The sequence below is a fragment of the Eurytemora carolleeae genome, unplaced genomic scaffold (genome assembly GCF_000591075.1).
Source record: "Eurytemora carolleeae unplaced genomic scaffold, Eaff_2.0 scaffold368, whole genome shotgun sequence".
In the NCBI taxonomy this organism is placed as follows: Eukaryota; Metazoa; Arthropoda; class Copepoda; order Calanoida; family Temoridae; genus Eurytemora; species Eurytemora carolleeae.
In genome coordinates, this window is record NW_019396263.1 from 162,144 (window position 1) to 176,974 (window position 14,831).

Consider the following 14,831-nt stretch of genomic DNA (forward strand, 5'->3'; position numbering starts at 1 on the left):
GCCTTCATTTTTGGTTCAAATCTTACAATTTTTTGGGTGCACGCCTAATTAGGGTTCGAAATTCCTATAATAAATTCAAATTGAACTTTAATGACCTCTAATGACCTCTAATGACCTCCACAAATAGAAAATGTTTCAATTATGGCTTTATGTATATCAAACGAAAGCTAGGAGTCCAGTAGCAGCAACAAATCCAGTGTTTGACCTTCTAATGACCTCTTACGACCTCTAATGACCTAAATGACCTCCAAAAATGAAAATGTTTTAACTATGGCTTTATGCATATCNCTGCTACTGTATTCCCTGGGTTCCTAGCTTTCGTTTGATATGCATTAAGCCATAGTTGAAATATTTTCTATTTGTTGAGGTCATTAGAGGTCATTAAAGTTCAATTTGATTTTATTATAGGAATTTCGAACCCTAATTAGGCGTGCACCCAAAAAATTGGAAGATTTGAACCAAAAATGAAGGCAGGGCCCCCCCCCCCCTACATGAAATGTGCCAACTCCACCATCCCCTTTTTATAAAACTATATAAGTTTTATCTTGAAAGAAACTGACCATTTGTTACAAATTCTAATTTTCTAATCATTCAATGACGTATATCTTTACTATTTCTAACTACGAATTCCGTTACATCAAATAATCGAGATTTAGAGCCAGCGAGCAATTTTAACCGGTGATTGGCGGTTCAAATACGCGGTTGAAAATTCATTGAATTCAGCCTCAGGTTGAACAGATAAATTAAGGGAAGGGATTAGAAAATTAGAGTTTGTTACCAGTGTTCAGTTCCTTAATTATGTCATTTAAATTCTGTCAGTTCAATAAAATAGCATTGCATTCAAACTTAAGCTTGAGTCTAGACCTATTTTTTATTTCAGATTTTAGGATTGCAAAAATAAAATTGTCTAAAAATTATCAACATTGATCATCCCCCTGACCTACCTCTAGCTGCTACATCTGTACAGAGAAGAATACCCGAGTCCGCGTTACAGAAGGAAAAGAATGTCGTCGTTCGTTTAGTCTGCTTCTGCTTACCATGAATACAGGCAACAGGAAGATCTAAAGGAAATGAAAATGTTTATAGCAAGGTTTATTCGAACGTTGGACAACTATTTTCAATATTTCAATGAGTTAATACTGAAAGATTGCACGCAAATATTAATTCATAATTTGGTTTCTGAAAAAGTTGCTCTGTACGTCACACTATGAAGTATAATAAGTTTCGTTTTTCGACTTTTTATAGAATTGAGGATGCTTTAGAGTACGATAATCTTATGTGGAAAAAATGTAATATGGAAATTCTTAAACAAGATAAAAAAATCATGATGTATTCTTTAACAAAGGCAGCAGTTGATGCTACATTTAGATTTTGCATGTTGAATGTGCTCATAGTTTTTTATGATGGAGAGAAGGTAGATAATAGTAGTGGGTTGTCTCAATCTACTGACTGAACAAAAGCGTGAAATCATTTACAGAAGAAATCGTTTGCTGGATATTAGATCCTAAATCTTCCAAAAAGAGGAGAGAAAATCAGGTTATCTCGCAAGAACTAGTTCAAGAAATTAAATGATGATCTTTGTCTTTTATTCATGACTGCTGAGGTACTTCAAAACACAGTTTTAGCTGTCTATTTTGTCCAAATGTGGAATTTTGGAAAATCTCTTTTTGTTCAGTATCCAGTTATAAAGCTCTATTGGTTCAGTTTCCAGTGGAAAAGCAGTTGATTGAAATTGTGAAAAACATGATAACCTTTACATTTTGGAAAAGCTCTGAACGTTCTATTAGAAATATGCAGAGCTTTCCAAAAGCTTACAAAACTTGGTTTGCAATAAAGAAAAACTAAAAAATTGTTTGAATAAAGTAGGCAGTCGGGCAGTATGCTTGGAGACTCAGACAGTTTGATGAAAATGCCTAACGCTGAATCATTCATAATGAGATATGTTAATTATACACCGGGGAGAGGGGGGGGGGGTCCCCCTTCCACTCTTCTGTCAGGACTGAGCTAGGTCAAGATTTGAATGGAAAATTCTGAATTAAGGTTTATCAATATGTCTACAAATGAAAGGGTAAGTAAGCATGATGTTATGAAGTATAAAAAGTAAGTTTTCATGTCCTTATAAATGAAAAAGGTGAGTGTGCATGTTGTTCGTACAAAATAATAAAGTTACTATCAATACTGATCTAATTTGAAAAGATCAATAAAAGGAGCGTGTAAGAATGAATTTTCTTCCAACTAGTGTAATAGTTTCCATTCTTTATTGCTTGGAGCGTGTAAGAATATACATCCTTTCACGCTCTGACCGTGTAATAATTTCCATTCTTACACGGTCTGAGCGTTAAAGAATGAAAATTCTAAACCTTCAGTGTAAGAATAAGCATTCTAAAACGCCAGGAAGCGAACAATATTTGAAGATTTTTCTTCTGAACTGTTTAATAATGGGAATTCGTACACGATAGGTTTACTACTATGGACCCAAACAGAAGTATGCCACGTATCAATCAATTAACAAAGGACTTTGTAATCCAAATAAAATATGACATGTTTTAATAACTGTTGACAATCCCTTTATTAATTTGATTTACCAAGGGTTGTAACAGTTATTAAGATAAACAAGTAGAATTAATATCTCACCAATATAGTTGAGGAGCTCGTGGTGGAACTTGACGGACATACAAGAGGAGAAGAAGACCATCACCTTCTTCTTCCTGTTCTTCTTCAAGAAGGTGAAGAGGAGCAGGAACCTCTTCTCAGAGGGACAGACGACATATCCCTGCTCTAACCCAGCAACTGTAGCCATGTTCCCCTGAATATCAGAATAATTACAATGAACCAAAAAAAATTTGCGGTAATTCGTTCTTTAGTTATTTGAAGACAAATGTCGCACAGTTGAAATCCATGAGAGGCTTTTCGATTTCTGCAAAAGCAATATGTGGATTTCATATGAAAAAACGCAGATACTCAGAGCTTAAAAAATACTTGACATTGGATTTACACTAGATGGTATTATGTAAAATAAATAAAATTTACCGTATTCTTTTCTTCAATCCCGATATATATAGGTTCCTTCTTCAACGCGACAGCTATCAGGTCTTCCGTCTTCTTGGTGGTGGTGGCGCTAAACAGCATCGTCTGCCTCTTCTTTGGCAACAGCTTCACGATCTTTTTCATCTCCTCCTCGAACCCTACGTCAAGGATTCGATCCGCCTCGTCTATGATGAGGCACTGCAGGTTCTTGTACAGGAAATCCTTAGTGTTCTGGAGGTGGTCTAGGAGACGCCCCGGGGTCGCGACCACGATGTTAATTCCCTTGGCCAGCTTCTGGGCCTCCGAGTTCCTGTTTGCTCCTCCCATTATTAGTCCGTAGGTGTGGTAATGGTGCTTCAGCAGTTCCCTGTATATGAATTTATATTCAAACTTTTATCTCAATTAAAAAAGAAAGGAATTCGAGAAGATAAGTGATACAAATTTGAGGAAAAATTGCGAAAGGGGTAAGGGGGGGGGGGAACAAAACAGGGAGAAGATTAAGATTAATTTAAAAAGGGATTACAATGGCGACTGAAACTGGGAACGTTAGAAACAGTCCACTAACTCCGCCAAGGAGAAAGATATTGAAAACTGAAGGGAATAGGAACAAGAAAAATCCTGTAAGAAAGGGAACACCCCAAAATGAGAAAATCAATATTCCAAGATCATTCAAACATTATTAGCAATTAATAAATGATTAACCTGAGCACTCCGAAGGTTTGCATTGCCAGTTCTCGGGTTGGAGAAATCATGATAACTCCAGTCCCGTTCCTGATTTCATAACAATCTTATTAATATTCTAAACATTTAAATCTGGGACAGGTCTCTGGGAAATCTGCAAGTGGCAAAAAAAATCAAATGACTCGGAAAACTAGGAAATATATTTCAAGAAATTAAGATTAAAAGCATAAGTTAAAGAGGGAGATTGCAAACCACAAATGAGGGTCAGGGATATTTGTTTTATTACTGCACTTGTGGGGTAAAGGCATGTATAATTGCCGAAAATCATCGATAACAACTGTTAAAAATAAGAATTGGGTTTTTTCCTTGGCATAAACTTGAGTTTAAAGATTAACTCCACAGCGGGGATCAGGAAAGCTAGTGTTTTACCGGAACCTAAAAATGAATTATCGTTAACAAATATTTATATTTTTCTTTAAAAAATAAGAGCTCGCTGATTTTTTATATGTTGATCATAAACTGCACCTGTTTTAGCTGCTCCCACTAGATCCCTTCCTTCCAGAAGATGAGGAATAGTCTGAGCTTGGATCTCTGTCATCATAGAGAATCCCATCTCTTCAATACCCTGCACAACAGAATATTAATACAGAGTTGGACACTGAGAAGTTGTTAAACCGTAGTTAAACCAGTTAATCACTGGTTGAGCCACTTCTCTCTATCAATAAATATAAGGTCGAAACTTATGAATAGCAAGAACCATCTTTTCTGAACAAACTAATTCAAGTACACAGCTGAAAGCTTTGAACCGCAGTGATATTAGAACCTTTTTTTTGTTAGTTTAATATAAATTGCAACCTCATAATTAAATGGGATGTTAACTTAATTTGAAATAACTCTACATTGTCACTCAAAAAAAGCTTTAAAGGGTAACGTTCTTAATCAGGCGTGCATGAAACTCTTCCCATGAACGGTCTTTTGAAATACCGTCGACAGCCTCTTCTTAATTTGAACGATTTTACTATTAGTAAAAGTAAATAGTTACTAAGGCGTAATCCTAAAGTTGGACACTGGACAGGATTGGTTCGAACAAAACATCCCGATCTTCACTGCTATGAACGTCAGCTACCGTTCACAGCTGGCTCATCGAAAGTCTAATAACTAAATCATCATAACTGGTTATTTCTGAGACTTTTATGTTCTACTTTCCTACAATGATCCCTCAGACTAGTTGCTCTTGTTCTTGTTATTCATTTATCTACAATATTCTGCTGTACCTTGAGAGTAGCTTCTGATACTGAATCCTTGAGTCCGGAGAAAGATCTATCGGAGAGGATTCCTGCTCCGAGCCTTGAACCAGGGAGAGCTGACCCACCGGTCCTATCGTTATCTCCTGAAAACAAAAGGAGGTTACAATAGGAAATATTTTATATAGAAACCCTCCCCCTCTCTTTGTTTTTCCCTCGCTATGATCTATCACATCTAAGGTTTTAACTGTTAAATTCTTTTAATTTTGAAAAAAAAGCTTAATTCCCCGCCTCCCAAAAAAAATACTTCAAGTCGTAAATCACTAGGGGTAACGAATGTTCTCTTGGGATTTGTTAATTGAGAAATATTGGGTTGATTTTTAATTCAATTTTGAAATCATCTTTTAAAAAACGTTTAAACTCGAACCTGTTTCTACATTGTCAACCCGTTCCTCGCTTTCAGTAGCATCTTCTACACTATTGGTCTTACTTTCTGGATCTGGAATAAATAATCATTGAAGAAAAACTGGATATCAGGCTGGTAAAATAACGGTTAAAATGAAAGTTGTTTAATTTTAAGTGATCTCCATTTTATTCTGACAATTTTCTTCCCATGTTTCTCGACAAGAAATCCGAAATTCACTTTTATGAAGATACTGATTATTTGAAAATAATCAATTTTAAAGTTAGGAAAATGGATATTTCATTCATTCTTGTCAATACAAAGCTTTAAGGGGGTGAATCAGACATGCATCTCTTAAAAAAAAGGTCACTTGAAATTAAAACAAATTTAATGTTGAGACTAAATTCTAAATCAGATTACTTTAAAGTTTCTTACTTTTATTCTTCTTCTTTTTCTTCTTCTTGGGGCTCCCTGATTCTTCTTCCTCGAGTTTATGTTTTCCCTTGATAGGTTCGGGTTCAATATTCTCTGCTACAGAAGTATCTAACCCACTCTCTTCATCAGAACCTTCTTCTAAAATCATAATTAGTCAAAATTATTGTCAAAATTTAAGATGAATGGACAAATCGTAATCGAGGAGCAAAAATCTTTTTAGTTCAAATTTTTCCTTTATTAACAAATTTTATTTTTAATGATAAATTACCATTTACGGATGTATTTGCGTCTTCTTTCTTTTCTTGGAGCATTTGTTGTTTTTTCTTTTCTTTCTTTTTTAATTTTCGAGCCAAAATTTTATCCGGCAGAGCCATGATTTTTGACCAAGCTTTCTGAAATATAATTTAAAAATTTAACACAATCTAACATAATGGTGTTAACAGGACACAAATCTGTCAAATTCTCCTTCTTCTTATTTTCCTCTCTTGGTTTCGTTTTCCTTCATCCGTTCCTGTTCTCAAACTCTTGACTTGGGAGTAAACCTACAAAACAATTCAGCGATTAAGAAAATCAGTTAACTATGTTTTAGTAAAACTAAACTCACCTAGTTCTTTGCTCTTTTTTCTCCTCTCCCATTCCCTGTCCATGGACTTTCTAAACAGAGTAGTTTGTAACGACAAGCTTTTAAAATTAAGTACTCTAGATCTTCTAATTTTCTAATAATTTCTGATAAAATATTCTGAAATTAATTCTTACTTGTGGAGGGCCCACTCTTCTTTTCCGTACTCTCCTTCAGGAATGTTTTCTACAAAAATAAAAAAGATAACTTTCACTTTGCCATAATACATAGTTACATACTTAATATACGTTGGGTTTTCAATTGTAAAATTAGCCCCCCCCCCCCCCCCGTGAAAAGAACGATTGGTTATGAATAATAAGAATCCGTATTGTCAGTTTCTTAAGTCTAAATTAATTAATTAATTATTTTCATGGTGAATGCCGATTGGTTTTAAGAAAATATCAAATTTACCTATTTCGAAAGAGTCTCCCTTGTACTGACCAGCAGCCAAGGTGACCAACTCATTTATTACTGTACAGGAGGATACAACATCACCGGCCATATATCGAACAGCAAGTCCTTAAAACAAATAACCATATAATTGAACAGAAGGATACCAAAACATAGGCCACATATCGAACAGCAAGTCCTTTAACAAACTTAATAATATTTAATTGAACAGGAGGATTCAACATCACCGGCCATATATGGAACAGAAAGTCCATAAACAAATTAATGTTTATTTGAACAGGAGGATACAACATCACCGGCCATATAGCGAACAGCAAGTCCATAAACAAATTTGTGTTTATTTGAATAGGAGGATACAACACAGGCCATATATCGAACAGCAAGTCCTTTAACAAGTGATAATATTTAATTGAACAGGAGGATACATCACAGGCCATATATCGAACAGGAAGTCCATAAACAAATTAATGTTTATTTGAACAGGAGGATACAACATTTAAGCCTTATATCGAAGAGAAAGTCTTGAAGTTATAATATATCAGAAAAAAAATAATTGATTAATAATTTTGAATGTAATTAAGGACACACTTTTTAGGGAGGAAGGGGTTTATTTCCAATAATGTTACCTATTCTATCCTGGTCGGAATGGTTTGGTTGAGAAGAATGAATAGTTCTCCAGGCATGAAGTGATGCTTCTCCAGCCAGAAGATTGCAATCAACTACATCCTTCTTATGTTCCTAGATTAACTAGCTAAAGTACGCTAAAAAATGAGAAAAAAGCGTTATGAAAAATAAGTGCGTGTTCACAAGTTTGATCCTGTACCTGGATAAGTTGACCTAGGACAAGATGGTACTCTGTACCTGGATAAGTTGTTGATCTGCAACCACCTGACCTAGAACCAGATTGTACTCTGTACATGGATAAGTTGACCTAGAACCAGATTGTACTCTGTACGTAGATAAGCAGTTGATCTGCAACCACCAGACCTAGAACCAGATTGTACTCTGTACCTGGATAAGTAGTTGATCTGCAACCGCCTGACCTAGAACCAGATTGCACTCTGTACCTGGATAAGTAGTTGATCTGCAACCACCTGACCTAGAACCAGATTGTAATCTGTACCTGGATAAGCTAGTTGATCTGCAACCACCTGACCTAGAACCAGATTGCACTCTGTACCTGGATAAGTAGTTGATCTGCAACCACCTGACCTAGAACCAGATTGTAATCTGTACCTGGATAAGCTGACCTAGAACCAGATTGTACTCTGTACCTGGATAAGCTGAACTAGAACCAGATTGTACTCTGTAACTGGATAAGCTGACCTAGAACCAGATTGTACTCTGTACCTGGATAAGTAATTGATCTGCAACCACCTGACCTAAAACCAGATTACAATCCTCCGTTCTTCTCCGAGACATGTGTGCAAGCTGACCAAAACTATTCGATCCTCTAAAATATTGAACTTTTTGAATTTTGATTCTAATGAATAACAACAATAAAAACTGAAAAATAGCTTTTTATGTTTTAAGCATTATAAGGAAAAAACTAAAACTCCCAAGTACCTATAACATATTCCTTAACAAAAACGCCAAATTTTGTAAAAACCTAATCAATGTTAGCCTATTTTTCATTTTTTGTGTTTCAGTTTTCATGTGAACAGTATTGATTATAATGTAGTGCATACAAAAGCGTTTCCAAAACAAGTCAAAAAGCAAACAGAGTAAACGCTAAAGAAAATCCAATAATTAATCCTTGAGTTCAGTTGCACAGGAACAAGGTAATATTTAGGTTTAAAATATTATATTTTTTGGTGAAAATAAAATAAGATTGGACATCAACTGGAAGTTTGACCAATGACCAAGACCACTCTTTTAACTATTTATCCCTTTTTTATCTAGAATGAACAGTTTGTATTTTCTTGATTTTAAGGAAAAATAGAGAACTGCGAGAATGAAACTGTTAAGGCTTCTAGCTTTGATTGGTAAGTATTGTAAAAAAAAAATTATGCCACTGCAGCTTTATACATATAAATATACAATTTCACTTTTTTATGTGGATTTGAATATAATTTATTTGAGTTTATTACCCCGTTGACATTTTTCCTAATTCTTTTTTTTTTAACGAAAAATGCTTAATTGGACAATCAAAGTAATGTTACAAATCACATCCATAACTTTTTGCACGCTTCTTTCATTTGTTTTAATACCATTTACTTTTATTTTTTTTCCTTATAAAATCATTTATCGCCTTTATAAGTTTAGTGATGAAACCTTAATAAGTCTTATTTGAGGGAATGTTTGTTTTGCTAGGCCAAGCTTAATTGGAAATTTCTTGTTCAATAATAAACAAATCAAAACCATGTTTAGGACTTATTTCTGTTGAAGAAGAAACCGATAAATCCAAGTTCAAAATGTTCTCCCCAAGGAGGGCAATTTCCTACATGATATGGATTGGTGTCCCAATTGGCTGTTTAATTTTTCAATTAATATTTCCTTATTTGTCTTATTCATCATGGTCTGCATTCTTTTCCTTAGATGCCTATAACTTGGCAAGTAAATCTATGATTTTATCTAGTGGTGTCTTACTTCTTCTAATTCCGAGGTTAATGACAAACTTGGTCGATAAGTCCAAGATAGACCTGGATACAACCACGACAATCAAGAAAAATATTATCACAATAATTTCTTGTATAACTGCCGTAGTATTCAACATCTTTTTAGTAACTGTAATGATGTTACCACTAGCCTCGTCGATGAAATTTGCTTTTCTTAATTTAGTGATGACGATAATAACATTTTGTGTTCTAACATTAGGGATTCTTAGCCTACTTCTGACCATTCAGCTCATTTGTGACGATTTTAAAGATCGAGTTTTGGAATTGGGAAGACTTAAACATGCTAAAACTTTGATCTGGCAGCAAACCGAGCTCGTCAAGACATTCAGAAATATTAAAGAAGGTTTGAGTCCAATCCTCTTTATTATTATCTTGCTATTGGGTCTAACTACACTCTTGCTATTCTTCGCCGTTAAATCACTATTAGCTAATGGTCTTGTCGTTACTTTGAATATCAGTAACGGAATATTAGCTCTTGCAATCCTTTATAAACTAACATCTCAGTGTCATCAGACATTTAGAGTTCTCTCTACAAACAATGATCATCTCAGGTCAGAAAATAAATGTTTGGTTTTTTGTTTCTAAATTTTAAAAGAGTTTTATCTATCAAAAATATCAACCTTTGGAATAAATCCCTTCCAATTTTCTTTTGATGTTGAAATCTTTGTCGCCATTTTCTAAAGAGAACAAAAAAATCTGGGAAGTTGTTTTTGTGTAATGATGCAAGGAAAAAAGTCCTAAAATCCTTTAGTATTAAAAAAAATGTCATAAAATTTGTTTATATTTAGATTAGTTTGCAAGGACAGCACAGATTCAGAGAAGTTTGAAATATTAGCAGGTTAAATATATTTAAATAAAAACTATTTTTCTGGAAACAAAACAACCGTTCTTTTCAAAATTCTGAAATTAAATATTATTTTCGAAGCTTTGATAAAAATTTAAAAGAGCAACCTTCATTTTATCCCAAACATATTCTGTGTTTTGAACCTTAAAAAACCCCAATACTGCGGGAACACGATTTTTTTTGGGAGGGGGGGGGGGTGAATTTTGAAAAAATATAATCCCCTTTTTATTTTAGTTCTATCAATGATCGAACAGGAAGGAGGATTCACAGCGTTAAACTTCTTTACAGTGGACAAATCAACCTTTATGAGTATTGTTAGTAACGCAATTGCATATCTTGTAATAATACTGCAGTTCTAATTGCATATCTTGTAATAATGCTGCAGTTCTAATTGCATATCTTGTAATAATGCTGCAGTAACATCTCATAATGATATTTCAGTTCTAATTGCACAACTTAAAATAATACTACAGTTTTAAAAACATAACATTGTTAATTTTAATTGCTTATCGTATACTAATCATGCCGGTGGTGAAAAAATCGACATTTTATTCATTAATATATTTGTTGATAATATTGATATTTATACTTTCACTTAATCTTCTTGATGTAACTTAAAAATTGACAACGACGGGCTAGATTTCAAAATTTAGATGTTTAAATAGTTTCAGTTTTATTCAATACCCGATTAGAACACTTTTTATGTTGTAACACAAACGATTATTTCAAGTAGAAGTTGTATATTTATATATAAATTCACCTTATAAACTTAACACAGCCATTTTCAGTTCTAGAATCAGACAAAGCAATCCAGGCAGTCACGAGCTTAGTCTCAGGACCTTTAACACAAAAAAATAAATTGCAAAATAAAAACGAATAAAAATGGCACCGGAAGACAATAGAAATTTTTCTACATCAAACGATACACATCCTTATATCCCCATCAATCTTAAAAGGAATTTAAAGGTTATAAATAAAGCTTTTAGAGCCAGATTTAATGAATAGCAAGAAACTATGTATTGTAAATGTACTTGAGCCAAATCTCTTTTGAGCCGGTTCAAGTTGATGAGAGCCGGGTCAACTAAGTCTACGTGGTGTAACTACGTCTTACAGTTTATTAGATCTGGTCTAAGGACGGAGATTAGGAAAATATGTTGAATTATTTACCTAGATGCGCATATGCCTCGTCCTGGTGCCAACCAAAGCATTCACTACTTCTCTTTGGTTTAACAGTTAGATCTGAACTCCAGATTAATATATCACTTGTATTCAACACCTAACATAAAATGCTAATTTTAGTCATAAAAAAATGGGCTTAGAAAATACGAGACAAGTCTTTCTCAAAATTCGTGCTCCTTCCTCTGTTTGGTTAGCCCGATAATCCCTGGATCCGTGGGTTAAACTTCATGAGGACGACGACTTTTGCTGCAGGGTTCCACGCTCTCTCTCTCCTCTTCCTGTGTACTGTACTGCACCTTTTGCGCAGCTGGTTTTGACACGTCATTACAGCCTGTTTAGTGTTCACTCTTCAGTCTTCTACCTTTCTTTGCTTCACTTAGTTCTTTTATCCCTCCTTCCCTCCCATCATAACTTCTTTGTTTCTGGTGATAATATTTCTGTGTTATGGTTTACGGTTACGGTTTTACCCTGTTACTATTGTTTTACTATGGGTTTATTTATGGTTCTCCGTTTCCGTATTTCCATAGAACTGTACCTGAGTTTTATATTACACTACCGTGTGTTATTCGCAAACCCCCGGCTTGGTTTTGGTTCGCTTTATCCGACTGACCGAGTTTCCTGTTTACCCCTCTCTTCCCTGTATTTAGGTGATCTGTTCTCTTCCTGTTCTTTCTAGTTTCTCCTATGGCGTGGATTGCTAGCTCGGTAGTTCGTGTTCATTTAATAAACGAGGACAAATTACCTTGAAAACTTTTTCAAACGGGAGTTTTTCTTATGGGAATATAAACCCTTGGTTATTTGAAAAGCATAAGAATAAAAAGAAAAGTCTGAACAGATCCCCGAAATGGAATCCCCAGATTGCCATTGGAAGAGAGGCCATATTTCCTTCATCATAATCTTTATTGTTTTATTATTTTTAATGTTTGATAAGGTTACCTGAGAAACTGCCTGAATAAGCCTAGGATGCCTGACAAGGTCTGCAGCCCACTTTGCTACCATATGAAGCCGAAATATCCGGTTTCCACGAATTCTTTTGATCCCATCCTTGCCTAATAACACTAAAACACTGTTAAAACGATAAAGTTACGAGAGATTTTAAAAGACCCAATTAATGTCCCAATTCCAATGGTGGTAGTTTTTGGTGACCCCAAATATAAAAAATGAAATAAAATAGAGACGTGCCCGATTCACAACGGTAAATCTAAAACCATTGTCTAATATCTAATTATAATGTGGAAGATATTGTCAGTTTTCTAGGTTGGAACAGTGTTTAATTCGAATAATGCCCATAGGTTTTCTTGCAATAAAAACGCGTAAGTCACTTTGGGCATATAATTCAACGCTTTTAAGGGTACCATAATAAATTCATGTCTTGTGCGATATAATTTTCGATTTAAACAAAAACAAAAATGTCAGCGATTCTTAAATTCTGGGTAGAACGATAACCAAGAACAAAGCTAATTAATAATAATAAAACTAGAATATTTTACTAACCTTGTGATCCATAGCGTCGTAGATATTCTTTATATTTATTCATATAATACTCTGTTTCTGCTGAATCAAGAACTTGGACGGGGAAAATAAATCCATTTTTCAGGAAGGATTCCCGACTATCACAATGCATTTCTGAAAAAACAAATTTAAAAAAAAATGAACGGCAGTGATATTTGAGCATTTTCAAAAAGTAAACCATTTACAGTTATATAGCACAAAAATACAGTTCAGAAAAAAAAGACACTAAAAATGCTTTTATATTGAGAATACAATATTATGGTAACTTTCACACATCTCACAAACAGAGAGTTCCGTAGAATCATGATCTGCGGCGAGTTCTGTCATGGATTGATTTGAGCTAAAGAGAGAGATTTATGGTGCTGCGGCTGCGAGGGGGTTCTTAAGAACAAGGATAACGGAGTCTCCGCGCAGGAACATCTTGGCGATAAACCTGTCCTTGTTCACGGGTTTACCCTTCTTCTGTCCCTTTCCGGTCTTTGGCATCTCAGTCCACATCTCTTTAACCTGGTCCAACACAAATGAAACTTGATGTAAAACTTTTAAGCAATATGCAACTTTTGGAAATAATTTTCCTTTCTGCTCAAATAATTAAAGATCAGAAATAATGATTTATCTATTTATATAAAGTAGAAATCTCTGTTTATTTATACGAACTCGGAAAAAATACAAGAGAGTCTCCAATTTGGTTTAAAAATTAATTTTAGTGGGTTGGTTTTAAACGAGAAAGTTTGGTTTCCAATGCTGGCTTCCAAAGTTGTTTAAGAATAAAGTTGTTTCCAGACAATGCTGGGTTCCAAAGTTGTTAATGGATAAAGTTATCATTTCCTGTTCTAGAACCATGTTGCAATGCCTGTCAAAAGCCTTCACTCGGCCCAACAGCTTCTTGTTGTTTCTACAGTTGATCAAAACCTGGGAAAAAATAAAAAAAAATTTTCTTTATCTTTGAGTCATAACTTTTTTAAAGCCCTAGAAACAACTCATCAATCACGTTAGCCAAAAGTTATTATTAATCGGAATTTAGACTTAATTATACCTTAGCAATTCAATGTTCAGACAAAAGTTATAAAAGTGAACACATCACAGCGAGAAAACAGCAGTTTCCTACAGAATGCTCTTATGCATATTCTGAACAGAGGGGGGGGNAATCAGCCAGGCCTTCTCACATGGGGAGGGTTTATATGAGTTTAATGTTTGATGAAGCTTTCCATGTGATATGCAGGCTTAATTTTGTACAAGAAGGGGGAAAGGGGGAATAGGAAAGGAAAGCAGATCGGAAAGGGGATGGGTAAGGAAATGGGGGGAAGAGAAAGGGAATGGGAAAGGGAATAAAGGTAAGTGAAGGGGTAGGGAATGGGAAAGAGAAAGGGGAAATTGATAGGGGAACTTAGACTTGTCAAAATGAACTGTGATCCTACTGTTTTGATAACTACCTTTCGACTTGTGTTAACGACAACATGCACACGTACCTGAGTGTTGTTCTTTACACTGTCTGTGAGAACACGAAGTGGTCCCGTGTTAAACTCCTCCTGCTCCCTCGCCTCCATCTCCTCGGGGGTCATCTCTACCTTACTCATCTTCAATATATGCTACAGATAGTTCTGAAACAATATTTCACTTTATTTGACATGTTTCACGTTTAACAATCGTAGAAATAAATTCGCACAAGACTTGTGTCGTCATAAATCTATATTTAAAATAATATAGCCTTTACGCAAATTCAAAATTTGGGTCTGTCCTAGTGAACGATTTTTGGGGGGGCCCCCTCCTATCAATTTTGTACATGACCATTTATTTTTCACCAAATTTATTATTATTTATTTTTGTTATTTAGGGTTAGGTTAGGTTAGGACACTTT

At 34.8% G+C, this 14,831-nt stretch overlaps 4 protein-coding genes across 7 annotated transcripts in view; 1 reads left to right on the forward strand and 3 right to left on the reverse strand.

The window, feature by feature from the left end:
• Window positions 1-6,186, reverse strand: part of LOC111699623 (ATP-dependent RNA helicase HAS1-like) — an 8,067-nt gene extending 1,881 nt beyond the window's left edge. Inside the window, exons 1-10 of the mRNA XM_023470341.1 lie at window positions 6,059-6,186; window positions 5,791-5,928; window positions 5,380-5,451; window positions 4,983-5,098; window positions 4,234-4,333; window positions 4,074-4,143; window positions 3,730-3,798; window positions 3,031-3,394; window positions 2,635-2,806; window positions 945-1,061 (exon numbers count right to left, since the gene is read on the reverse strand). Of these exons, the coding sequence (XP_023326109.1) occupies window positions 945-1,061; window positions 2,635-2,806; window positions 3,031-3,394; window positions 3,730-3,798; window positions 4,074-4,143; window positions 4,234-4,333; window positions 4,983-5,098; window positions 5,380-5,451; window positions 5,791-5,928; window positions 6,059-6,164 (1,324 nt within the window). The 5' untranslated portion in view covers window positions 6,165-6,186. The remainder of the gene's footprint in view (window positions 1-944; window positions 1,062-2,634; window positions 2,807-3,030; window positions 3,395-3,729; window positions 3,799-4,073; window positions 4,144-4,233; window positions 4,334-4,982; window positions 5,099-5,379; window positions 5,452-5,790; window positions 5,929-6,058) is intronic.
• On the reverse strand, window positions 6,180-13,175 carry LOC111699626 (uncharacterized). Of its 3 annotated transcripts, none has more exons than XM_023470346.1 (10): window positions 12,956-13,175; window positions 12,398-12,510; window positions 11,450-11,558; window positions 11,043-11,121; window positions 8,171-8,273; window positions 7,447-7,558; window positions 6,821-6,928; window positions 6,547-6,595; window positions 6,395-6,444; window positions 6,180-6,332 (listed from the first exon to the last, which is right to left on the reverse strand). In XM_023470346.1, the coding sequence occupies exons 1-10, from the start codon at window positions 13,152-13,154 to the stop codon at window positions 6,292-6,294; spliced, it is 963 nt and encodes a 320-aa protein (XP_023326114.1). In that variant the 5' UTR covers window positions 13,155-13,175; the 3' UTR covers window positions 6,180-6,291. The 3 variants fall into 3 exon arrangements, with proteins under 3 accessions (XP_023326114.1, XP_023326113.1, XP_023326115.1); XM_023470345.1 differs by having other exon boundaries at window positions 12,398-12,519; XM_023470347.1 differs by lacking the exons at window positions 6,180-6,332; window positions 6,395-6,444; window positions 6,547-6,595; window positions 6,821-6,928 and adding an exon at window positions 7,067-7,206 and having other exon boundaries at window positions 12,398-12,519.
• LOC111699625 (uncharacterized) lies at window positions 8,289-11,025 on the forward strand. The gene is made up of 4 exons (XM_023470344.1): window positions 8,289-8,805; window positions 9,191-9,989; window positions 10,227-10,276; window positions 10,517-11,025. The coding sequence occupies exons 1-4, from the start codon at window positions 8,775-8,777 to the stop codon at window positions 10,639-10,641; spliced, it is 1,005 nt and encodes a 334-aa protein (XP_023326112.1). The 5' UTR covers window positions 8,289-8,774; the 3' UTR covers window positions 10,642-11,025.
• Window positions 13,085-14,595, reverse strand: LOC111699628 (probable small nuclear ribonucleoprotein Sm D2). Of its 2 annotated transcripts, none has more exons than XM_023470350.1 (3): window positions 14,443-14,595; window positions 13,805-13,885; window positions 13,085-13,483 (listed from the first exon to the last, which is right to left on the reverse strand). In XM_023470350.1, exons 1-3 carry the CDS (start codon window positions 14,548-14,550, stop codon window positions 13,328-13,330), a joined length of 345 nt encoding a protein of 114 aa, XP_023326118.1. In that variant the 5' UTR covers window positions 14,551-14,595; the 3' UTR covers window positions 13,085-13,327. The 2 variants fall into 2 exon arrangements, with proteins under 2 accessions (XP_023326118.1, XP_023326117.1); XM_023470349.1 differs by having other exon boundaries at window positions 13,085-13,480; window positions 13,802-13,885; window positions 14,443-14,594.
• Window positions 14,596-14,831: the final 236 nt, after the last annotated feature.